A 25,759-nucleotide genomic window follows, 5' to 3' on the forward strand; every position below is an offset into this window, starting at 1 on the left:
CAACGTATGTTTAAATATGTGTATGATAAATTGAGAACAACTGCATCTTTAACACAACAGAAACATATCCCACAAAGGAAAGTTACTAACGAGGAAACAGAAATTGGTACTCTCACCACTGCGGTTAGAGATCCTTGTGGTAGTTCACATCAAATCAATGGAATCAGGCATGAGCCATAGTAGTGTTGTTCATGTTTGCATCACCATAAATATCATCCTTACCATATCAGTCTCCACCAAGAATTAACTGGTACAGATTGTATACATCGCATTGAATTCTGCTGATGGGATCAACTTCAGATTAGAGAGACGACACGTTTATTAATTTGATTTTATTTACTGACGAGGCCACATTCACTAACCATGGAAATGTTAATTCACATAACATGCATTATTGGGCAACTGAAAACCCATGTTGGCTGCGGCAAGTTGCACACCAAAAACCATAGTCGGTGAATGTATAGTGGGGGATTCTGGAGGACAGAACTACAGAATATCTTAAGTTAGGAATTACACTACATTCCTGCAAGAAACATTAGGTCTGTTATTGGAAGAAATACCTTTAGGAACAAAGAACAGAATGTGGTATCAACACGATGGGTGTCCGATACATTTTTCATTGATGGCTAGAAATCAGTTGCAGAGACAATTCCCAAAAACGTGGAATTGGATGCGGAGGAGATGTGTCACAGCCAGCTCGTTCGCCAGACTTGACGCTTCTGGATTTTTTCTTGTGGGGATTCATAAAAGACATCGTTTATAAAGATGTTCAAACTACACCTGGAGATATGTGAGAGAGAAGTGTCACAGCATGTGCTTCAATAAGTGCTGATGTGATAAGGAATATAACTCAATCCATGATAAGATGATTGCAGCACTGCATTGAACCAATGGACATCACTTCGAACACCTTCTGTAAATTGACACTCATGCCACCTTTGTTGACCTTCAAAGACCTTACTGATACACATCATTGGATTTGCCTCAATAGCCACTATCAGAAAATAGGTACCAAACTATAGCATCACATTTTAAAAAAGAAAAAACAACGAAGTTGACCTTCACATCTCCGAAGCGGCCCCATCTAGCAACAAAAAAACCAACATCATATTATGGCCCCCGCTGTCCCATGCAACATTTGTCCCACAAATGTTTCAGCTACTATCATACTTTCGGAGTTATTGTTGGTGGCAATGGTTAGTGACACACACATGTGAATTTTGGCAAAAATAGACGTGAAATTCTCCAAAAATAGGCGCTACATTTTCAGGTCTCTAGATACAAATATTTTCCCCCTGGATTGTCTTACCTCTTCTACGTAGTCTACAGCTTTATGTGAGAGCCTCTATGAGTTCCCTGTCAAGGTCCCCACAACAATCACCTAATTGAAACATCAACCCATGACTCATGCACCTGTCTGGCAGAGTAACCTACATCCACACCCACACTTATCACACTTTATAATACAAGTATCACAATGAAATTTTACAATAAAACATTTGATGAAGTTCAAAAACAAGAATGTCTGCTGGTAAACTTAACAATAAAGCCTGTCTAATGTCTTTACAATAGTGTATTTTATTTGCCAATGTGCATTTCAAAGCACATCTTCATCTTCAGGGCCTCAAATGGCTATCAACAAAGCATCATTTTGATGCCCAACACAACAGAAATGCATATCTGTGGGAGGTTATAATGTAATGTGCTTTTAATTACAAACAAATCCATACCTTCCTAATCACACCCCTTCTGCTATTCCACAGGTAGTATGTCAACTGAGCAAAGATTGTCATAAAGAAGGTGAAGGCAAGCACAAGTAGTTTCTTGAATGAGATCCAGACAGCTAGCTAAATGTTTTTGGGATTCTTTTTTCTACGCAATATTTTTTCAGTTGATAAACAAAAGAAAATGAACAGCAGTCTAACTTCTGATTGTACCAGATACTTAAATCCAAAAACTAAACTCCAGTTTTTTGGGTAGCAAGGAAAGACTTACCTATCAGCATAACCTATAACAACATCAAGTAATTCTTTCATCTGCAACTTCAGATTTACTGATTCTAAATTGGAGACTTGATCACGATTACGGCGTTTCTTGTGAGGTTCCCCCGAAATGTTGGGTGCTGGTGAGACCGGAAGGTCAAGCCGCTGACGTTTGCGTGATTTCTTGTTTGATCGATGCACTGCTTGTTCCTCTTCACCATCTTCTTCATCCTCTTCCAGGGCCTGTTATCGAAAACATTTCACATTATTATATCATGTAGTACAGATGAACCAATCATTTCACAAAATTACACTGCTACAAGTTTTCTATTTACTTGACTCATATCTGATAAGACACAGGACATAAATGATGCAGGAGACAGACATATAACAAAAGAAAATGGGAAGTTGAGAAAGGGACAATTAAACTGCCGTAACAGATATATATGTCTGGATGACCACTATATTAAAAAGGCTGAGGCAGTCACTCTGCAAACACACTAGAAGGTGAAGTGTAAAAACTTAGAAGAGCGAGTAACAACACATATTTTCAAAATGCAAACCACACTCTTCTTCACATTAGCTTAAACAAATGACAGGTACTCATCAGGAAACAAATGATTTTTTTTTTTCAGGAATGATAATATGACAAGCAACCCTGTTGTTTGATGATGATGATGATAAAATTGATGGGAGAAACCATCTGGCCATAAGTCAATGAGAATATCACACACACGGCCAAACACCACCAAGCTCGTCAGACACAGCAGCCAGTACAGACCCCCAAGCCTACCAGCCCACACTAAACAGCCGAGAGATCAGGTTCATGAGTGTATTCCATATGGCTACACGGCTGGTTTTAATAAAAGCCTCTTCTCATTACCCATACATCATCAAAAAGCAACAGACCGTGATGGAGAATACCACTAAGGCCCAAGCCACTGAGTTTTCTATCTACTGAGGTCTACGAGTTCTTGCCACTAATAATGGACTACAATTTGAATCCACTGGTTTTTGATAGTTTTGCACTCTGAAGGAAATCGAACATTTTGCTGCACCTCCATTTCACCCCGCCTCAATGGCATGGCTGAATGTATTTTACGAATGTTTACAATGCAGATAGAAAAACCACTGCCCTGCACAGTTGGCATTTCTGTCTGCTCTCATATGTTCAGAAGTATACCTGGCTGGATACCTGTAACCATCACTGCAATGCAAGGCTGCCAGCTAGTCCTGGCGATCACACCTTAAGGCATCTTTTGTGAGCACCTGAACCAGCTCCACTCATGCCATACAGGGTACACTCTGCCTCTAGGTAATATGAGGTGGAATCCAAAACTTTCGGGACTGGTGCTGCCATCTGGAAAGTAGGAGCAGTAGATCTTTGCTCCACTAGGTGGCAAGAGCTGCATATCTGATGAATTAGTGTGCGGAGTGGCATTCAGCTGGGAGGACGTGTTATGTGTCCACAGTGATTTCCATAATACCCTGTGTTTGGTGTGTGGCGATTTTACAATGGGTCTGCGAACAGAACAGCGTGTGTGTATCAAATTCTGTGTGAATCTCGGGAAAAGTGCTACGGCGACCCTTGGAATGATTCAACAAGTGTTTGGAGGACAGAGCATGAGCCATGCATGTGTGTGCGAGTGGCATGCTCGGTTCAGGGCCGGCCGTACAGATGTCGAAGATGATACTCACACTGGAAGACCTGTTAGCTGCACAATGCCAGACATTGTTGCCAAACTTCAACAATTGGTTTGTGCGGATCAACGTCGAACCATTGGATCTTGACTGCCAATCAGAAGGCACAGCATGTTGAAGTGTGCACGGACCTTCAGCAGACTGCATCTGATAATCCAACCTTCTTGCCACGGGTTATCACTGGTGACGAGAGCTGGACTTACAGTTATGGCCCAGAGACAAAGCAACAACTGTCCCAGTGGAAGAGCCCAGGCTCTCCAAGACCCAAAAAAGCGAGACAGGTGAAGAGCAAAGTGAAGAGCATGATCATCGTTTTCTTTGATACCAAGGGAATTGTCCACAAAGAATTTGTCCCACCCAACCAAACAGTGAATTCCGCCTACTACTGTGACGTTTTGTGATGGCTCCGTGAAAACGTGCGGCGATGATGGCCTGAACTTTGGCGTCAAGGGAACTGGCTGCTGCATCCCGACAACGCGCCCTGTCACACGTCCTTGCTGAACCAGGACCTTTTTGGCAAAAAGCAACATGGCGGTTGTACCTCACCCACTGTACTCACCTGATTTGGCACCTTGCAACTTTGCGTTATCCCCAAAACTGAAACTCAAGTTGAAAGGCTGTCGGTTCAACACTCTAGAGAGGATTCAATAAGCATCGCGGAGATAAACACCCTCAAAGAACAGGAATTCCAGAAAACGTTTGACCAGTGGCAGAAGTGCTGGGACTGGTGTCTACATGCGGATGGGAACTACTTCAAGGGTGATGGTGACCATAGTCCAAAGGTAAGGTTTTTAAGAGATGGCAGCACCAGTCCCGAAAATTTTGGATAGCACCTCGTATACTGGCAGGAGGGGTCTGCCACACTTGCCCCAAGGACCAATAACAGCAAATGAGGGGTCTGAAACCTAGACTAACATGAGAGTTATTCAACAAACTTCTAGAATATTGTGTTGGTCAAGAGGTATCCACCCCCAGAAATTTTTCACATTTAACATTTTCAAAAGTGTCCCGAACTATTACTTTCTGTGATTTATCTGTAAATAATATGCACTTAATAACATCTGCTTTGTAGAAGAAGCAAACTTATCACATTAAATACAAAGGAATCACAGTAACAGAGTATGAATACATCCAAAATGAGTAAAACGTAAGACACTGACGAAAAAGAAGAAAGACGATTTGGGTTTAATGTCTCATCAACAATGAAGTTATTAGGGATAGCACCTACATATTGTAGGTTGTACACAGACAAAATTCTGGAAGTTGTACGTAGACATGGGTACTTTCTGAATGTTTTGGTATAAGAAAATTTTCCGGTGGTTTGTTATGGAGTAATTGCATTTTGTTTGATCTCTTACCCTCATTTATCTTTGTATCTATATTGCACTGAAAGTATCTGCTCAACAGTGCAAATGTAGGCGGTATAAGTTGTGTGTCTTGTTTGGAAACAAACCACTGACAGCACTTGCTGCTGACAACAGTAATGCTCAATTTACTATTTGCTCTCAAGTTGGGATTCAACAATACTCAGTCTGCATCAAGTTTGGTTTTTAGTTGTATGTTAACAGTAATAAACAGTATGTTTTGGTGAGTGCATATCACAGGTTCTTTCACTGCTATGAAGGTATTTTCACAGGAACAAAGGTAGCTGTATAAATTATTAACACATAATTACTCTATAATGTGCCACCAGGGACCGTGGCCCCTTATACCAAAATCCTAAGAAAATGTCCCTGAACAACCTAAAAAATTCTGTCAGTGCAGTATGGGTTCACTATATACAGGGTGGTCCATTGATCATGACTGGGCCAAATATCTCATGGAATAAGCGTCAAACGAGAAAACTACAAAGAACGAAACTTGTCTAGCTTGAAGGGGGGAAACCAGATGGCGCTATGGTTGGCCCGCTAGATGGTGCTGCCATAGGTCAAATGGATATCAACTTAGTTTTTGTTTTAAAATAAGAAGCCCCATTTTTTATTACATATTTGTGTAGTACATAAAGAAATATGAATGTTTTAGTTGGACCACTTTTTTCGCTTTGTGATAGATGGCGATGTAATAGTCATAAACATATGGCTCACAATTTTAGACAAAGAGTTGGTAACAGGTGGGTTTTTAAATTAAAATACAGAACGTAGGTATGTTTGACCATTTTATTTCAGTTGTTCCAATGTGATACATGTACCTTTGTGAACTTATCATTTCTGAGAACGCATGCTGTTACAACATTATTACCTGTAAATACCACATCAATGCAATAAATGATCAAAATGATGTCCGTCAACCTCAATGCATTTGGCAATACGCATAACGACATTCCTCTCAACAGCGAGTAGTTTGCCTTCTGTAATGTTCGCACATGCATTGACAATGCGCTGACGCATGTTGTCAGGCATTGTCGGTGGATCACTATAGCAAATATCCTTCAACTTTCCCCACAGAAAGAAATCCGGGGACGTCAGATCCGGTGAACTTGCGGGCCATGGTATGATGCTTCGACGACCAATCCACCTGTCATGAAATATGGTACTCAATATCACTTCAACCGCATGCGAGCTATGTGCCAGACATCCATCATGTTGGAAGTACACCGCCATTCTGTCATGCAGTGAAACATCTTGTAGTAACATTGGTAGAACATTACGTACGAAATCAGTATACATTGCACCATTTAGATTGCCATCGATATAATGGGGGACAATTATCCTTCCTCCCATAATGCCGCACCATACATTAACCCGCCAAGGTCACTGATGTTCCACTTGTCTCAGCCATCGTGGATTTTCCGTTGCCCAATAGTGCATATAATGCCGGTTTACATTACTGCTGTTGGTGAATGATGCTTCGTTGCTAAATAGAACGCATGCAAAAAATCTGTCATCGTCCCGTAATTACTCTTGTGCCCAGTGGCAGAACTGTACACGATGTTCAATGTCGTCAACATGCAATTTCTGGTGCATAGAAATATGGTATGGGTGCAATCGATGTTGATGTAGCATTCTCAACACCGATGTTTTTGAGATTCCCAATTCTCACCGCAGCAGCTAAAACACCTACTTGGGCATCATCATTTGTTGCAGGTCATGGTTGATGTGAAACATGTGGCTGAACACTTCCTGTTTCCTTAAATAACGTAACTATCCAATGAACGGTCTGGACACTTGGATGTCGTCATCCAGGATACCGAGCAGCATACATAGCGCACACACACATGGGGCATTTTGATCACAGTAGCCATACATCAACACGATATCGACCTTTTCTGTAATTGGTAAACGGTCCATTTTAACACAGGTAATTTACCACAAAGCAAATATCGTCCAAACTGGCAGAATGTTACGTGATACCACGTACTTATACATTTGTGACTATTACAGCGCCATCTATCACAAAGCGAAAAAAGTGGTCGAACTACAACATTAATATTTCTTTACGTACTACACGAATATGTAGTAAAAAATGGGGGGTCCTGTTTAAAAAAAAACGCAGTTTATATCCGTTTGACCTACAGCAGCACCATCTAGTGGGCCAACCATAGCGCCATTTGGTTTTCCCCGTCAAGCTAGACGAGTTTCGTTCTTTGTAGTTTTTTCGTCTGATGCTTATTTCGGGAGATATTTGGCCCGGTCACTATCAAGGAACACCCTGTACATGTACTATGGTGTAAACCAGTTATCTGAGGTATTGAAATATATGATCACCAAATGCACAGTTTATCTTCCAAGATGGGTGTGAATGCCTCTGGTGGAATGTGACCGGTCATGTTGCAAGTCTAAAACAGTAATCTGCTGCAATACAATCCTTGAGTTATGTTGAACTATCTGAAGTTTTATAATGACTATGGACCTACTTCTGTTGTAGATGGGTGCAATTTAAGCCTCTGGGTCTCTTCAGATGTTGGGAGAGCTGAGGCTGGGGTGACACACTGGATACCCCTCATGCTGTGGAAAGTATTTCTGACAGTGACAGTGGACATAATGAAATCGATTTTGTCAAAGACATACCAACAGCATGTTACATTTGGGACAGGCTCTTCAGTGTGGTAAACAGCTGACAGCTCCAGCTGTTTAGCTTTTTTACATAATAGCTGACTTAACAATTAATAAACTGAAAATAACTCCACTATATGGGGTGTTCAGAAATTCCTATTATAAACTTCTCAGACTTGCAGAGGGGAGAGAGTACATAATATTTTGAGTAGGAACCCATGTTCAGAAATAACACTTTCCATTTTATGATACTTTCAATTCAGATCTTTAACTCAGCCACTTCTCGTTGAGGAACTGGATTAGGCGCGACACAGCACAATTATTAGGTAACAATTCGAAAGGAAGAGTAACAAAACATCAATTTATCACTCAAACACATTTTCTTGTGGCAACATTGTATTTTCACATTAATACAAACAAAAGAAAAAAGAACCCAGCATATTGTACGTAGAGAAAAGTACTGATGCATTGCAATAGCGGCTCAATGTGGCGACCACCAACAATGTTACAGTCATTGTAAATACGAAGCCTGTTCTGGTATGCACTCTCCATTGCATCTGGTGTCTCTTCAATTCATAGTGCACTGGCCAGAACCCACACCAGCAGACCTTCCTCAGTCTCTACAGGAGTCTCTTAAGTTAAACTTCACATATTGCCCAAAAAGAAGGTGTCCGTAGGAGTTAAATCTGGTAATCGCAGCAGCCATGTGGTTGGACCATCTCCACCTATCCATCTTCCAGCATATTGTCTGCTGAGATGTCTACGAACTGTATGTGAGAAGTGAGGTGGTGCACCATCATGCTGAAACCCTATTTCTTGAGAGACATTCAGTGGCACAGCTTCCAAGAACAGGTGTAATACGTTTTGTAGGAATATCAAGTATGTACGATCAGTTGGCTTGAGTGGCAGGAAGTATGGCCCATCCAGAATATTTGCCGACATGTTAATACGAAACCAGTGCCAAGATCCCTGAACATGCATGGCACAAGGGTTTTCATTTGCCCAGACATGGCTGTTTCACGAATTCGGAATATGGTCCATAGTGAATGTCCATTCATCCGTGAACAGAATTCGATGTGGAAAAACAGGTGTGTCGATGCAGTGGTGCAGAAAACACATGCAGCAAGCAACATGTTGTGGAAAAATCAGTTGCACTCATAGTGTGTACCCTTTGTAAATGGTATGGATGTAATTGTTGCTCATGCAGAACATCGCAAACAATGCTGTGACAAGCAATTGTTCATTGCCACATTCTCTTCAACACAATGCAGTACATCAGCTTCAAATTTGGGCATGCAGCATTGCCGTGAAGCTCCACAGTCCTGCCTCTTCATGGTGAAGGTACCTGTTTCTCAGAGCAGCTGTGTAACTTGGGCAAAAAGTTTGTGTAGTGACATTCTATATTGCACAAAACATTTATGATACAGCTGATTATAATCTGTTCATCATAAGAATAAACCTGATGTAAACAAACACAAACGTGATGATTGGTCAGAAACCATAGCACACATACACTGGTGGTATTACACTCTTGGAAGTAGGTCCTACTTATGAATTAGATATCTTATTACTTAGTTACATTAAATGAAACTTTAAGATATTCAAATGTATTAACAGCCACCTACGTTTTTCTTAATCATGCTTTAGCTACGTAGTTTTTTCAAAATTTGTGTACAGTCACAGCCTCTGCAACGTTGTGCTCTGATTGTCGCGCTGTTAATACGCAGTATGAAAATGGCTGAGGCTGCTTTCTGTTTCGTAGTGAAACACGGGCATGGAAAATGGTTAAAAAGTGCCAAGAAATAGGCTGTTCTCTTAATGATTTTCATAAATTTACGAAGGTAATCGGCTTTGAAGTTTTCCCTACACTGTATATACTGCAGTTGATTATCAAATCTACATTGAATGTGTAGTCCAGTCTGTCATGTAATGGCATGTGAAGCTACTCCGTTAATTTGTGCGTTGGTTCAAATCTCCTCAGTATCATTTTTTTCTCGTTCAATTTTAAATAATTATAAAACTCATCATCATTTTTTATGCATAATGCACATCTTTGTGTTTCTAATTACATACTGGACGCGAAATTCCTGTTTCCATTTCAAATACGAATTCTTAATTATCGATATTTTATGACAGACTGTTCACAAAATTTGATTAAATTAAGAAAACATAACAATTTAATTTTTAAAGCAAAAATGAAAACCAAATCCTCTTTATTTGGACTATGTCCATTGTCCACAGAGGTAGATAAGTATCGTAGAAACATGAAAAACAATCATTTTCACAGCATCGAGCACATCATAAAAATGCTGCATTTTTACATTTTCTACTGTACCATCACAATATGAACCCAACAGAACTGATCTGGAGCCAAGCTGCGGGATTTGGCCCGAGAAGTAACAAGACTGTTAAGCTGTCAGACGTACTGGAACTAACGCACACAACTTTTTCACGTGTCACTGCCGAATGCTGGCAGGATATAGAATGGCTCATCATAAATGATTCTGTTGTTGATAGGCTCATTATCAACATAGAAGGTGACACTTCCAGAACTGACATGTATTTATTGGAGTCGGATAGGGAAAGAGCTAAGAGATTACAAGATGACTGACTGTAAGTAATACCTTCAGTGGCTTCAATATTTAACCATATGGTGAAATCCTTCAATACTCTATTATGTTACACACAGCTAATGCAGAAAAATTACCCTGTGGTTAAGTCAGGAATTTTCATCAGTCTTGTTTTTAATTACAATAGTACGTTAGATAAAAATGATAATGTGTTGCGGTTTTCGCCTAGTAGTCTAAGGAGGGTATTGTGGGAAATTTGCAGTGTGTTATTTAATTCTGATTAAAAATTAAATGACATTCACAGCTGTATTGCTCCTCTGCTTGACTCTTTTTAAGTGTGAATTGCAGCTGGCCATGTCACTGCAGACCAGTGCTGCCCAAGTTAAATGCGCCAGTAAAGCTGTTGTCCCTTATTATCACTAAGTTGATGTGCGCGTAATGCACAGCACAAAACGTACCCTTATTATCGTACTAAACAGTATTTGAGACAGCTTGGCTGCAGTTCCACGTGAAACGGAAATCCAATGATGTTCCAGCAAACGCGTAAGAGAATACATAGCGCAATGTTTACATCAGGTTTATTCTTATGATGAACAGATTGTAGCAGATCTTCTGTTACCTTGAACTTTGTCGTACACAAGGAGCATCACTGTGTTTTCTGAAAACATGTACCACACCATGTTTACTTTACCGGAGATGCACAGGCATTGGATAGGTCTCACGGCAAGGCAGACATTCAGTGACATCAGGTGACCGTCTGACACAGTATACATCATGTCGTATACCCTACTTCATGCTGCGACAAGCAACTCTGATTCTTTTCTCTTTCACCTCAACATTTGTGGATGCATTACACATCTGAACTGAAACTGTTGTAGAATAGAAATGGTAAATTTATGGACATGGGTTCCTACTCAAAATATTATGTACTCACTCCTCTCTACAAGTCCCATAACTTGTAATGGCAGTTTACAAACACCCTGTATGAACAAAAGTTCAGTGGATTTATTTTGCCTATTCCTGTAAGAGAACTGGACAGAAAATGCTGGAGAGATATAGTTGTCTGTAAACTGAAAATTGAGCAGTGCTCAAAGTGGGGTACGTTGCCTTTCCCGGAAGAACTCCACAGCTGCCATACATGACGACGAACAATGAATTTCCTCTCTAGCAGTATAGAATAGTGTGTGGAGATTTACGTAGATCCTGTCCATATGCATTTCTTTCATTAGTGGTATCCACATTTTGTGGAAAATAAATATTCCCCAGGCATGGTTCCCAGTGATCCATGAGATGCACTGTGGTAGGTCAACATCACACTGCGAGACACCCTGTACAGGGTTATTACAAATGATTGAAGCGATTTCACAGCTCTAGAATAACTTTATTATTTGAGATATTTTCACAATGCTTTGCACACACACATACAAAAACTCAAAACGTTTTTTTAGGCATTCACAAATGTTCGATATGTGCCCCTTTAGTGATTCGGCAAACATCAAGCCGATAATCAAGTTCCTCCCACACTCGGCGCAGCATGTCCCCATCAATGAGTTCGAAAGCATCGTTGATGCGAGCTCGCAGTTCTGGCACGTTTCTTGGTAGAGCAGGTTTAAACACTGAATCTTTCACATACCCCACAGAAAGAAATCGCATGGGGTTAAGTCGGGAGAGTGTGGAGGCCATGACATGAATTGCTGATCATGATCTCCACCACGACCGATCCATCAGTTTTCCAATCTCCTGTTTAAGAAATGCCAAACATCATGATGGAAGTGCGGTGGAGCACCATCCTGTTGAAAGATGAAGTCGGCGCTGTCGGTCTCCAGTTGTGGCATGAGGCAATTTTCCAGCATGTCCAGATACACGTGTCCTGTAACGTTTTTTTCGCAGAAAAAAAGGGGCTGTAAACTTTAAACCGTGAGATTGCACAAAACACGTTAACTTTTGGTGAATTGCGAATTTGCTGCGCGAATGCGTGAGGATTCTCTACCGCCCAGATTCGCACACTGTGTGTGTTCACTTCACCATTAAGAAAAAATGTTGCTTCATCACTGAAAACAAGTTTCACACTGAACACATCCTCTTCCATGAGCTGTTGCAACCGCGCCGGAACTTCAAAGCGTTTGACTTTGTCATCGGGTGTCAGGGCTTGTAGCAATTGTAAATGGTAAGGCTTCTGCTTTAGCCTTTTCCGTAAGATTTTGCAAACCGTCGGCTGTGGTACGTTTAGCTCCCTGCTTGCTTTATTCGTCGACTTCCGCGGGCTACGCGTGAAACTTGCCCGCACGCGTTCAACCGTTTCTTCGCTCACTGCAGGCCGACCCGTTGATTTCCCCTTACAGAGGCATCCAGAAGCTTTAAACTGCGCATACCATCACTGAATGGAGTTAGCAGTTGGTGGATCTTTGTTGAACTTCATCCTAAAGTGTCATTGCACTGTTATGACTGACTGATGTGAGTGCATTTCAAGCGCGACATACGCTTTCTCGGCTCCTGTCGCCATTTTGTCTCGCTGCGCTCTCGAGCGCTCTGGCAGCAGAAACCTGAAGTGCGGCTTCAGCCGAACAAAACTTTATGAGTTTTTCTACGTATCTGTCGAGTGTCGTGACCATATGTCAATGAATGGAGCTACAGTGAATTTATGAAATCGCTTCAATCATTTGTAATAGCCCTGTAGTTGTTTTTTGTGGGGTAGAAAGAGTGGGAAATCACTTGCTCAATCCTCAACGAGCAGACGTATGAAGGAGGGATGTTCATGAACACAATCTGGTGACGTACCTTCCCTTGTGCTACTACCCGTATCACCCCGTTACACCCCCAAGAACATAGTTTATCCCTTAATATGGTTCTACTGAAGTTAGATATGATACACACATATAAAACTTCTTGTAATCCCACTTCATTTGAAGATAAACATTACATTAGTTAAAATAATATTTTTACTAATCTGCAATTTATCCATCACCTGCAGTGCAGAAACTACTTTTTCTTGAGAAAAATTGTACAGAATGTTTCTTGTTGGATTTGTACTGTAGTTTAATTTTGTACTGGGAAACATTTTTGCTACAGGCTGTGGTTTTTGTGTTATTCAAGAGAAAACATTAAAGTGACCTTAAAACACCCCCACCCTCAATGTTCACACCCCACGTACCAGGGCTTTTACTGTGTTGTTCAGGACACTCCCTCCTAGCACTCTGAAAAAATTTGCGACTGTACAATTTTTTCCCCAATCAACATTTTTTGGTCTTCATTGACTGGGCTAACACACACACTGAAGCGCCAAAGAAACTGGTATAGGCATGCGTTTTCAAAGATATATGCAAAAAGGCAGAGTACAGCACAGGGGTCAGCAATGCCTATATAAGACAAGTGTCTGGTGCAGTTGTCAGATCAGTTACTGGTGCTAGAATGGCAAGTTATCAAGATTTAAGCGAGTTTGAACGTGGTGTTATCGTCCTTACATGAGCGATGGGACGCAGCATCTCTGAGGTAGCGATGAAGTGGGATTTTCCCATACAACCATTTCACAAGTGTACCACGAATGTCAGGAATTGGGTAAAACATCAAATCTCTGACATCCCTGAGGCCAGAAAAAGATCCTGCAAGAATGAGGCCAATGACAACTGAAGAGAATCATTCAACGTGGTAGAAGTGCAACCCCTGCACAAATTGCTGCATATTTCAGTGCTGGGCCATCGATAAGTGTCAGCGTGCGAACCATTCAATGAAACATCATCAATATGGGTTTTCGGAGCTGAAGGCCCACTTGTGAACCCTTGATGGCTGCACAACACAAAGCTTTACACCTCACCTGGGCCCACCAACACTGCCATTGGACTGTTGTTGATTGGAAACATGTTGCCTAGTTGGACAAGTCTCATTTCAAATTGTATCGAGTGGATGGGCATGTACAGGTATGGAGACAACTTCATGAATCGATGGAAACTGCATGTAAGCAGGGGCTGTTCAAGCTGCTGGAGACACTGTAATGGTGTGGGGTGTGTGCAGTTGGAGTGATATGGGACCCCTTATAGGTCTAGATACGACTGTGATACGTACATAAGCATCCTGTCTGATCACCTGCATCCATTCATGTCCATCGTGCATTCCGACGGACTTGGGCAATTAAAACAGGACAATACGACACCCCACACATCCAGAATTGCTACAGAGTGGCACCAGGAACTCTCTTCTGAGTTTAAACACTTACCCTGGCCACCAAGAACGAGAAGTAGCAGAAATGAGAACACTGAAAAACTAAATATCAGGATTGATGGTCATGAACTAGTTGAAGTTAAGGAATTCTGCTAAAGAGCTAGCAAAACAACCCATGACAGATCGAGCAAGGAGGACATCACAAGCAGACTAGCACTGGAAAAAAAGGCATTGCTGGGCAAGAGAAGTCTACTAGTATCAAACATAGACCTTAATTTGAGGAATAAATTTCTGAGAATGTATGTTTGGAGCACGGTATTGTATGGTAGTGAAACATAGAACAGAAGAGAATGGAAGCATTTGAGATGTGTTGCTACAGACAAATGTTGACAATTAAGTGGACTGATAGGGTAAGGAATGAGGAAGTTCTGTGCAGAATTGGAGAGGAAAGGAATTTGTGGAAAACACTGACAAGTAGTAGTTCCATGGTACTAGAGAGAGCTACAGAGGGAAAAACTGTAGAGGAAGACAGAGATTGGAATACATCCCGCAAATAGAACGACATTTTCACTGCAGCGTACTGTGCACTGATATGAAACTTCCTGGCAGATTAAAACTGTGTGCAGGACCAAGACTCGAACTCGGTACCTTTGCCTTTTGCGGGCAAGTGCTCTACCGACTGAGTTACCCAAGCATGATTCACGACCTGTCCTCACAGCGAAAGGCAAAGGTCCTGAGTTTGAGTCACGGTCGGCACACATTTTTAGTCTGCCAGGAAGTTTCATCCAGCAAAAAGTTGAGAACGTAGGTTGCAAGTGCTATTCTGACATGAAGAGGTTGGCACAGGAGAGGAATTCATGGTGGGCTGCATAAAACCAGTCAGAAGACTGATGACTCAAAAAAAAAAAAAAAAAAAAAAAAAAAAAAAAAAAAAAAAAAAAAAAAAACAAGGGGGCACTGCCTATCTATGAAAAATACAAATGGCTCTGAGCACTATGCGACTTAACTTCTGAGGTCATCAGTCACCTAGAACTTAGAACTAATTAAACCTAACTAACCTAAGGACATCACACACATCCATGCCCGTGGCAGGATTCGAACCTGCGCCGTAGCGGTCGCTCGGTTCCAGACTGTAGCGTCTAGAACCGCATGGCCACTCCGGCCAGCATGAAAAATTCAATACTAGCTCGAGGTCTAGGTTGCAGCAAGATATAAGATGAAAAGTGCAATACCATGCCTGAGGTCTAGATTACAATAAGAACATATGTAGCCCATGTCTATGTAATATTACTCATTACATACAAATATTAGGGACTAATGGTCAACCAGGAAAGGCACAGATAAAAAACGAGAAATTTAACACAAAATTACATCCATAGTATAAACTGTAACAACTGAAATCTTTTGTAAAAAATCTAAAATCTCTTTTCCATTAGTAAAATAGACATGCATATTATAGGTGGAAAGCCAAGCATCAGAGTGCGTTGTCCACTGTCTTTGTGAAGACATGTAAGAGTGGCCTTCCTCCTACTCCCATCTCAGTAATGGAATAAGGTAAGCTATAGAAAGGATGCCCCCACCCTCCACGCTAAGCATGGCTTCTTGTTCTGACTAAACAGCAATGTGAGTTTCTATCCATTTTTGAAAGCAACTTTCCTGAAACAAACTAATTAAATGCAATAGCAGCAACTTATTAAAGAAACCTTAGATCACTACAGCTATCGTTCTCTTCACAAGAAAAAAAGGAGTTGTACGAAATAGCCAAAACAAGTAAAAATGACCCAGAGACACTTTCTGATTGTAAGCAGTACTCTAACATATTAAGAAAAGTAGAAAGAAAATGCAGCAGTATTCACATCTTGTCTGAAACTGACAGATCAGATAATAAAGTAAGATCGACATGGAATACTGTTAAGAGAGAGACAGAAAGAAACCATAGAAGAAGACATTATTTCTGTTAAAGAGAATGGGAACATAGTAAAAGGAAGTCCAACTGTAGCAGGTTTGTTTAATAACTGCTTCTTAGAAATAGGTAAGGAAAGTGGTGCAAGAAACTCAGAAGAGAAAGCAAAACAGTACACCAAAGCAGCAATATAGAAGACATTCAGTGAATTAAAAATTAATCTCACAATCCCTCTGAAATAAGGATCATCATCATGACACTGAAAAGTAGAAGTCTTATGGGATGGATAATGTCTCCGGGAAGACACTAAAAGTGTGTGGTCCTATAATATGTAAACTCAGAGTTTTTCCCAGAAAGACTGAAATATGCCATTGTTAAGACTTGCCTATAAACAGGGTGGCTCACAAACATCAGTAACTACCATACAGTGTCATTACTGACATCATTTTCTAAAAGTTTTGAGAAGGTAATGTACTCCAGGGTTGTCACATGTGAAGTAATGAGACACTTAGCCAATCACAGTCTGGATTTTAAAATGTCAATTCCACTGAGTCAGCCGTTTATACATTTATCAAGTATATAATTAAAATCACCAGTTGGGATCTTCTGTGATTTATCGAAGCCATTTGACTGCACCAATAATAATAATATTCTATTACTGAAGTGAGCTTTTTATGGGTTACATAATTCAGCCAGTGCCTGTTTTACATCTTATTTAAGAAACAGAATGTAAAAAGTTGCCTTAGGTTGAACAAGTAATACAAAGAGGGACCCTCCACCACATGCATGAGGAGAAATTACAATGTGAGTGCCACAAGGTTTGATCATGGGACCACTACTGTTCTCATTTTATGTTAATGATCTGCTATTTTATTTGAATCTGGAAGTAGAATTTGTCCTGTTTGCCGATTATAAAAGCATTAATGTCAAGTCAAGCAAAGAAATGTCACAGAGAAAGTAGAAAATGATGTTTTTGTGAAAGTTATTGAATGGTGTGGCAAAAATACGCTTGCTTTCAACTTTGGAAATAATAATAATAATAATAATAATAATTCGCTCAGATTTCTACTGCCAAAAATAACCTAGTATACTAAATACAAACAAGAACTATTAAACAAGCATAAAATTCTAAGCTCTTTGTTACATACTGATGAAAACTTACACTGAAACAACCATATGGTAGACCGCTAAGAAATTTAGGTTCGGCTACTTTTGTCATTTCTATTGCCAGCTTTGGGGGCATATTTTGAACTATAATTTTTTTTTTTTTTTTTGTATCTTCTCTATCAACACTCTAGATGCCCTTCTTAATTTGATTTCTTCCTCCGCTATAAGAATACTATCATCAGCAAAAGATAGTAATTTCACCCAATCACCTATACTCATACCTCTGCCAATTAATGATGCCTTTTTAGTGCCTTCTGCAATATGAAGTTCAACAGACTTTTGAATATGTAGTCTCCCTGCTTTGCACCAGTCTCAACCATAGAACATTCAGATTCACTGCCTTCAAGCCTCACTTTACACTTAGCTTCCTCGATGCATTTTCTTGTTGTACTGATCAGTTTCAAAAGTATTCCTCTTTCCTGCATTATCTTAGATATGAATTCACAGTTGATACTATCATAAGATTTCTTCATGTCTATAAATATAGAATATACCTTCTTAAAATCCTAACATCTTTTTACTTTTTAATCACTTCTCTGGCACTTAGACCACATGGCAATTAGAATTTTGAATTTTTTTTTATGTCTATGGTACGTGAAGCTCACAACTCAAATATTGATCCCATGAAGCAGTTTGATGCATCTCTCAACTGTTCTCAAGAAAATTAACTTTAAAATTTTCTAACCTAAAGGTAGGAGGATTTTTCAATGGGCCACATGGCTCTGTGGTAGAACGCTCACCTGCCATGTTGGCAGCCCACGTTCGAACCCAGTCCGTGCAAATTTTTAAACAAAAGTGCATGTTCTGTGATCATTTATGTGAAATATAAAACACACAAGAATGAGCAGGGGGGGGGGAAGGGGGGGAGGGAAGGAAGGAAGGAAGGAGAGGAATAGGGGGGGGGGGGGGAGAGAGAGAGAGAGAGAGAGAGAGAGAGAGAGAGAGAGAGAGAGATGGGGGGAGGCAGAGGTGGTAGTGCTTGAGACTGGTAATTGCTGGTTCAAGTTGTTGTTGTTGTTGTTGTTGTTTCTCCACCCCCATTCAGTTCAAATGACTAATAATTTAAGTATATAATTTATCAAATATACACTAATTAACAAATACCTAATTGTCATTTACTATGAAAAATACATGTCATCTTATTTGTAATTACATATTGCACACAAAATTTCAGTTTTCATTTCAAATATAAGTTCTTGATTAGGTACTGATATTTTATAAAACATTGTTAGTAAAGAAAGTTTAAATTTAAAAAAAAAACTAAAAAATTATTGCAACTTTACATACTGTACTCTCCCGGAAATGCGAGTAGAACAAGAATCTTTGTTTAAAAAATTATATTACTGAACCTGGGCTGCACACTTTACAGGTAAGCAGTTGCTTACTGCGCCACATGGTCCAACAAAAAGCTGAACTAGATTTAGCTAATTCAAGAGGCTAAAAAAAATTTCAAAGTCCATTTTCAAGAGAATTTTTTAGAGTTGCGTCAAACTGCTTTGGCATATTGATATTCCAGTTCTGAACTTGATGTGCCATAAACATAAAGAATCATAAAAATTCAATTGCTGTGTGGTCTCCTTGTGAGTATGGATATTTTAGTCTGACACTAATGTGTTTCTTCAACATCCGAGCTAGTATTGTTCACAGGTTTGCTCCACAAGAATGTGCATGAAGATGATCTATACACTGCATCCTGATAATACCCCTCTGTAATTCTCACAGGTGGATCTTCTCCTTTCTTTTATATTGGATATATGATTACTTCTGCAATCTTTTCATTTCTTCAACACTGCAGAACCAATCCATATTTTCTGCACACTTCTCCATCTTGTTTTAGTAGTTCTATCACCAGGCTGTCAATTCCCAGAGTTACATTTTTCATTTGCTGTAGCATTGTGGGTCTTTCACTCACTGAAGACTATTACACATTTGGTCCTTCATAATTCCCACTTCCTTCTGTTACTTTGTTTCTAGTACGGCTATTGACTCTTCAAATTATTTTAAACGCAGTTCCATACCTTCTTCTTGGCCAGCTTTCCATCACAGCCATTCTTGATTTATGCCGCATTTTGAAGAACCTACCAACCTAAAACATTTTACATCAACTGTAACCAGAGATTCTACAATGATAGCAAGTATATACACAGTTTCTTTGTTTTAGCCAGGTGTAACGATGAAACAGCGAATGAATACTTTACTTTCTATGGCTCTGATGTGACTCACTTAAGTGCCAGGTTAGGATCCAATGTCTGGGGTTCTGTCCCTGGTCAATCTTAGGATTTTTATTTGTCACTTACAGCTTCTTTGACGTTTGACATTGTTAATATGAAAAATGAAGAGCTGCAGCACGATTTAAAGACACTGTTAAACTGTACGTCCCCAAATAACTGACTGTGTAAGCCAGTACAATGGTTGGAGGAAGACAAGGACATGCTAACTCCAATAGAATGATGCCAGTAAAGCACTATGGTGTTCAGTGCAACATTATTGTTGATCCCAGAATGAGATTTTCACTCTGCAGTGGAGTGTGCGCTGATATGAAACTTCCTGGCATATTAAAACTGTGTGCCAGACCGAGACTTGAACTCGGGACTTTTGCCTTTGGCGGGCAAGTGCTCTACCAACTGAGCTACCCAAGCACGACTCACGACCCATCCTCACAGCTTTACTTCTGCCAGTACCTCATCTCCTACCTTCCGAACTTCACAAAATCCCTCCTGCGAAACTTGCAGAACTAACCATGTCTCTGCAATATCCTTTCTTCCAGGAGTGCTAGTTCTCCAAGTTTCCCAGGAGAGCTTCTGTGAAGTTTGGAAGGTAGGAGATGAGGTACTGACAGAAGTAAAGCTGAGAGGACAGGGCATGAGTCATGCTTGGGTAGCTCAGTTGGTAGAGCACTTGTCCGCGAAAAGCAAAGGTCCCGAGTTCGAGTCTCAGTCCAGCACACAGTTTTAATCTGCCAAGAAGTTTCATTATTATTGATGACAGCTTTACCTCCATGAATTTCAAGCCTGAAAACCATGTGACTTTCTGAATAATTACCTTAAGCCATTCTTTATCAGTAAGACGGTCAGAGTAATCAACTTCTTTACGCTGTCTTGAACCTCTTCCATAACTATGTTCATCTTCCTCCTCTTCCTCAGTCCATTTTACCTGTTAACATCAAAAGAAATGTCAGACACACAAATCCAGTGTATAAATAATACCCCCTCCCCAACCTATCTTTATGGAAAATACAACAGATACAGAGTGTACAACAATATACCACTGACAAGTGTTCATTCACATGGTCAAAGAGATGTAGTTCTAAGGGCACCAAAATATGAACATTCTAGAATGTCTTCAATAGCCCCACTGGATACAAATCTTGTATGGAGCATAGAATTATTGTATGTTAAGAGAAAAACTTGATCTTACTCTGGGGTATGATTTTGGCTATTCGAGCCTTCAATCAGTCCACTTCTGCACCAGAAGACTACCAACGTACTGCTCAAATTTTATGCATGAAGGGGGCAGTATAGGGAGTGTCAGTTTCTAAATGCAAGAAATTTAGGATCTGATGACTCAGCAATGGCAAGTCTTTAGAAGGGAAGAAGGAATACTGGAGTTTAATGTCTCATTGAAAACCATAACATACATCATGAACTCAAATGGACACAGATAAGAAGGAATTCTGCCATCGGCTTGTAGAAGAAACGTTTGTATTTTGGAAACTACAGAAAACAGCTGAAATCCCGCCAGAATATTGCTCAAGGGAGGTTGGAAAGAAAGATTAGGGGTTGATGTCCTGTCGGTAATCAGGTCACTGGAGATGGAGCATAATATGGGATTTAAATCAAGTCAGACTAACGGCGTATATCAAGGGTATGTTAAGTAGAATATACTAAAACGTTGGGAGGTTTGTCATTTTTTCTGTTCTCTGCCGTTCCTTAGTTGTATCAAATTCATGGAGATATGTTCCAACTATGCATCTAAATGAAAGGCAGGTTGTTTTTTGCCATACGCATTTCACTTCTTTTATTTATGATGCACCTTCAGTGGCCTGTAATACATGTTTCTTTTTATACATACAACAAACATACGGTGTAGTAGTTACAATATGTTAGTATGTTCCATTTGTCATTTTTTCCTATTGTTTTTTCATATGAGAAACAACTTTTGTAGCACAAATTTTATGAGGTTAAACTATCGTTTTGTGTTTACAGTGTGAAGTGTTGCCAGCTGTTACTGTGATTTATCTTTCATCTTTTGTTTGTGTTATGAGTGTGTGGTTTGATAGGGTTGTTGCTTTCTAAGCGTGCGCGCGCGCGTGTGTGTGTGTGTGTGTGTGTGTGTGTGTGTGTGTGTGTGTGTGTGTGAGAGAGAGAGAGAGAGAGAGAGAGAGAGAGAGAGAGATATAGAAGGAGGTGAGGGGGGGGGGGGGGGGGGGCACTCTTAATAATTTCCATGTCTTGTTCCATTTTGGATGGTTCATGACTGTTTTATCAGGTGTTCAGCAAAGGTAGAATGGCTATTTTCATACTTCCAACTTCTTACATGTTCTTTATACCTAGTTTTGAAATAACTGCCTATCATCCCCAGATATACAGATGCACATTATTGGCATTCTAACAAGTATATACCTGTTCCTTGGTATTTATGTTGTTTGTCTGTTGTTCTTTGTAAATGTGCCTGGAGCGTGTTTCTTGTTCTGTAAGCAATGTGCTATCCAGTATGTTGATTTGTGTTTCTACACTATGTGATCAAAAGTACACAGACACCCCCAAAAACATACATTTTTCATATTAGCTGCATTGTGCTGCCACCTGCTGCCACATACTCCGTATCAGTGACCTCAGTGCTTATCACACATCACGAGTGAGCAGAATGGGGCACTTCACAGAACTCACAGACTTCGAACGTTGTCAGGTGATTGGGTGTCACTTACGTCGTGCATCTGTACACGAGATTTCCACACTCCTATACATCCCTAGGTCCACTGTTTCCAATGTGATAGTGAAGTGGAAATGTGAAGGGGCATGTACAGCACAAAAGTGAACAGGCCAACCTCATCTGTTGACTGACAGAGACCACCGACAGTTGAAGAGGATCATAATGCTTAATAGGTAGACATCTATCCAGGCCATCACACAGGAATTCCAAACTGCACCAGGATACACTGAAAGTACGACAACAATTAGGTGGGAGGTGAGAAAACTTTTATTTCATGGTCAAGCAGCTGCTCATAAGCCGCAAATCATGCCGGTAAATGCCAAATGACGCCTTGCTAGTGGTACGGAGCGTGAACATTGGACGATTGAACAGTGGGAAAACATTGGGTGTAGTAACGAATCGCAGTACACCATGTGGTGACCAGATGGCAGGATGTGGGTCTAGTGAATGCCCAGTGAACATCATCTGCCAGTGTGTGTAGTGCTAACAGTAAAATTCAGAGGCAGTGGTGTTATGGTGTGGTCATGATTTTCATGAAGGGGGATTGCATCCCTTGTTGTTTTGCATGGCACTATCACAGCACAGGCCTACACTGATGTTTTAAGCAAATAATTGCTTCCCCCTGTGGAAGAGCAATTCTGGGATGGCGGTTGCATCTTTCAACACGATCGAGCACCTATTCGTAATGCACGGTCTGTGGCGGAGTGGTTACATGACAATAACATCCCTTTAATGGACTGGCCTGCACAGAGTCCTGACCTGACTCCTATAGAACACCTTTGGGATGTTTTGGAACGCCGACTTCATGCCATTCCTCACCAACCGACATCGATACCTCTCCTCAGTGTAGCACTCTGCGAAGAATGGGCTGCCATTCCCCAAGAAACCTTCCAGCACCTGACTGAATGTATGCCTGTGAGAGTGGAAGCTGTCATCAAGGCTAAGGGTGGGCCAACACCATATTGAATTCCAGCATTACCGATGGAGGGTGCACAAACTTTTAAGTCATTTTCAGCCATGTGTCCGGATACTTTTGATGACATACTGTATGTTACAGCGTACCTTTTCTTTCTGTTAGTCATGTCACGAGCATTACTGTTTTGTGTTTCTGTGTGGTCTGTAGTGTCTGTGGGGTTCTTTGGTGTTTGTGTTCTCTGCTTGTTTTCATTTTTCTTTAGCTGCATTTTGATTTTTCAGTTCAGTCTTTTGTACTATACGGGTGTTGTAGCCATTGTTTCTGGGTATGACCTGTATTGGTTGTAACTCTTTTTCGTAGTTTCCTTTGGTGAGTGGAATATTATTTAGTCTATGTAACACGTGTCATAAGGTTGCTACTTTTTGATTTTGTGGGTGGTTGGATGAAGCTTGTATAATTTTATCTGTGGCTGTTTGCTTTCTGAATATGTCAAATGTGTGCTTCTTGCTGTCTCTCTTTATTGTTATATCCCAGAAATGTGTTTGCTTTTGTGTTTCTTTTTCCATGGTGAATTGAATATTTTTATATAAATTGTTTATGTCTACACGAAGGTTATCTATTTTTTCTGTTGGTTATCTACCACGCAGATTATTTCATCCACATACCTGCACCAGTAAACAATTTTATATCCTTTCTTTGTGATGACTGTATCAATGATTCTGTTTTCTATGTGGCTGATGAATATGTCGCCAATGTTCCTGATATTGAGGATCCCACTGGAAGCTTATCTTTTTATAAGTAAAATTCCTTTTGAAATTGGAAGTAATTGTGAGATGTAAACAAAATCATAATGCAACATTATAAAATGAAGAACATCAGAACAGTGTATAACACAAATGAACTCCTAACACCATTACAGTACTTACACAGTCCACAAACAGCATCACTGATCTCTTTCAACACAAAGAACATGTACACCTTGATAACCACTGTAGACACAATAAAACTGATTGGAGAAAACTTGCTTACATATAACAAACTACCTGCAGATATATTAAGGAAATAACCAAAGCCCTCAAAGTCACACACACACACACACACACACACACACACACACACACACACACACACACACACACAAATATGTAAGATAAACACACAGCGCCAGCTGGCAACACTACGCACTCACACACATGTTGATCACAAAACAAAAAGCGCAAGTGATGCGTTGTGATAAACGTGGGTGAAAAAACGGGAATCGACCAGCTGGAACACAGGAACCAAATGAACACATCTCCAGGACCACCTATATGGACTAACAACACTGGAAATCTTAAGTACCACCACACAATAATTTGACCTCACGAAATTTGTGCTACAAAATTTGTCTCTAATGTGAAAAACAAGGGAAATGTGACAAAATGTAAATAGTAACAAACTGTAAATAGAAGCAAACTGTAAATAGAAGCAAACTGTAAATAGAAGCAAACTGTAAATAGAAGCAAACTGTAAATAGAAGCAAACTGTAAATAGAAGCAAACTGTAAATAGAAGCAAACTGTAAATAGAAGCAAACTGTAAATAGAAGCAAACTGTAAATAGAAACAAACTGTAAATAGAAACAAACTGTAAATAGAAACAAACTGTAAATAGAAACAAACTGTAAATAGTAACAAACTGTAAATAGTAACAAACTGTAAATAGTAACAAACTGTAAATAGTAACAAACTGTAAATAGTAACAAACTGTAACTACTGAATAGCACATTTATTACATGTACAAAAAGAAACATGTATTACATGCCACTGAAGATGCTTAAAAAATAACAGAAGCAAAATGCATATGGCAGAAAACAAACTGCTTTTCATTTAGTTACACAAACTGAACATACTTCCATGAATTAGGAGCTTGTTTGGCTGTTGGGAGAGAGTAATTATGGTGAAAAATTTCAAATGACAGACATCTTCCTCAAAATGCATATCATCTCACACACTTTTAGAAACTAGTTACCAGGATAAAATCTATGAATAATCTTTAGTTATCTATGTATAACACCAATGGAAGCTCTGAAAATAAAATTAAGAGTGTCTTAAACAACTGCCTTTGCAGAAATGACTGTAGTGTAGTTAGACAAGGGAAAGGCAATTCACCAACACAATTCAGAGAAATCACAGAAAACTTAAATCAAGATGAACACATGGTGATCTGTACTCCATTTCACTCACAGTACTCCTCACCTTATAGCAGCAGAGAACTTTTGATACTGCTCGGGCATTCCTATAATTCATAATATTTGTTGTGCCACAGCTCCATCTCTCCCTGCATAAGATTTCTAAGACTGACAGGAGACGTCACACAAGGGTGACGCAAGAAGCCACAGTAAATGCCTGTTAGGTGTTTTTGCATGAAGCGCTGTAAGAAGTTTATGCTGACACTATATAA

At 40.0% G+C, this 25,759-nt stretch overlaps 1 protein-coding gene across 1 annotated transcript in view; it reads right to left on the reverse strand.

Moving 5' to 3' along the window:
* The window catches only part of LOC124723063 (ATP-dependent helicase brm-like), a 256,556-nt gene that overhangs the window by 40,193 nt on the left and 190,604 nt on the right, over positions 1–25,759 (reverse strand). Inside the window, exons 22-23 of the mRNA XM_047248240.1 lie at positions 20,513–20,623; positions 1,996–2,225 (exon numbers count right to left, since the gene is read on the reverse strand). Coding sequence (XP_047104196.1) covers positions 1,996–2,225; positions 20,513–20,623 — 341 coding nt within the window. The remainder of the gene's footprint in view (positions 1–1,995; positions 2,226–20,512; positions 20,624–25,759) is intronic.

Source organism: Schistocerca piceifrons, chromosome X, assembly GCF_021461385.2.
Source record: "Schistocerca piceifrons isolate TAMUIC-IGC-003096 chromosome X, iqSchPice1.1, whole genome shotgun sequence".
Lineage (NCBI taxonomy): Eukaryota > Metazoa > Arthropoda > Insecta > Orthoptera > Acrididae > Schistocerca > Schistocerca piceifrons.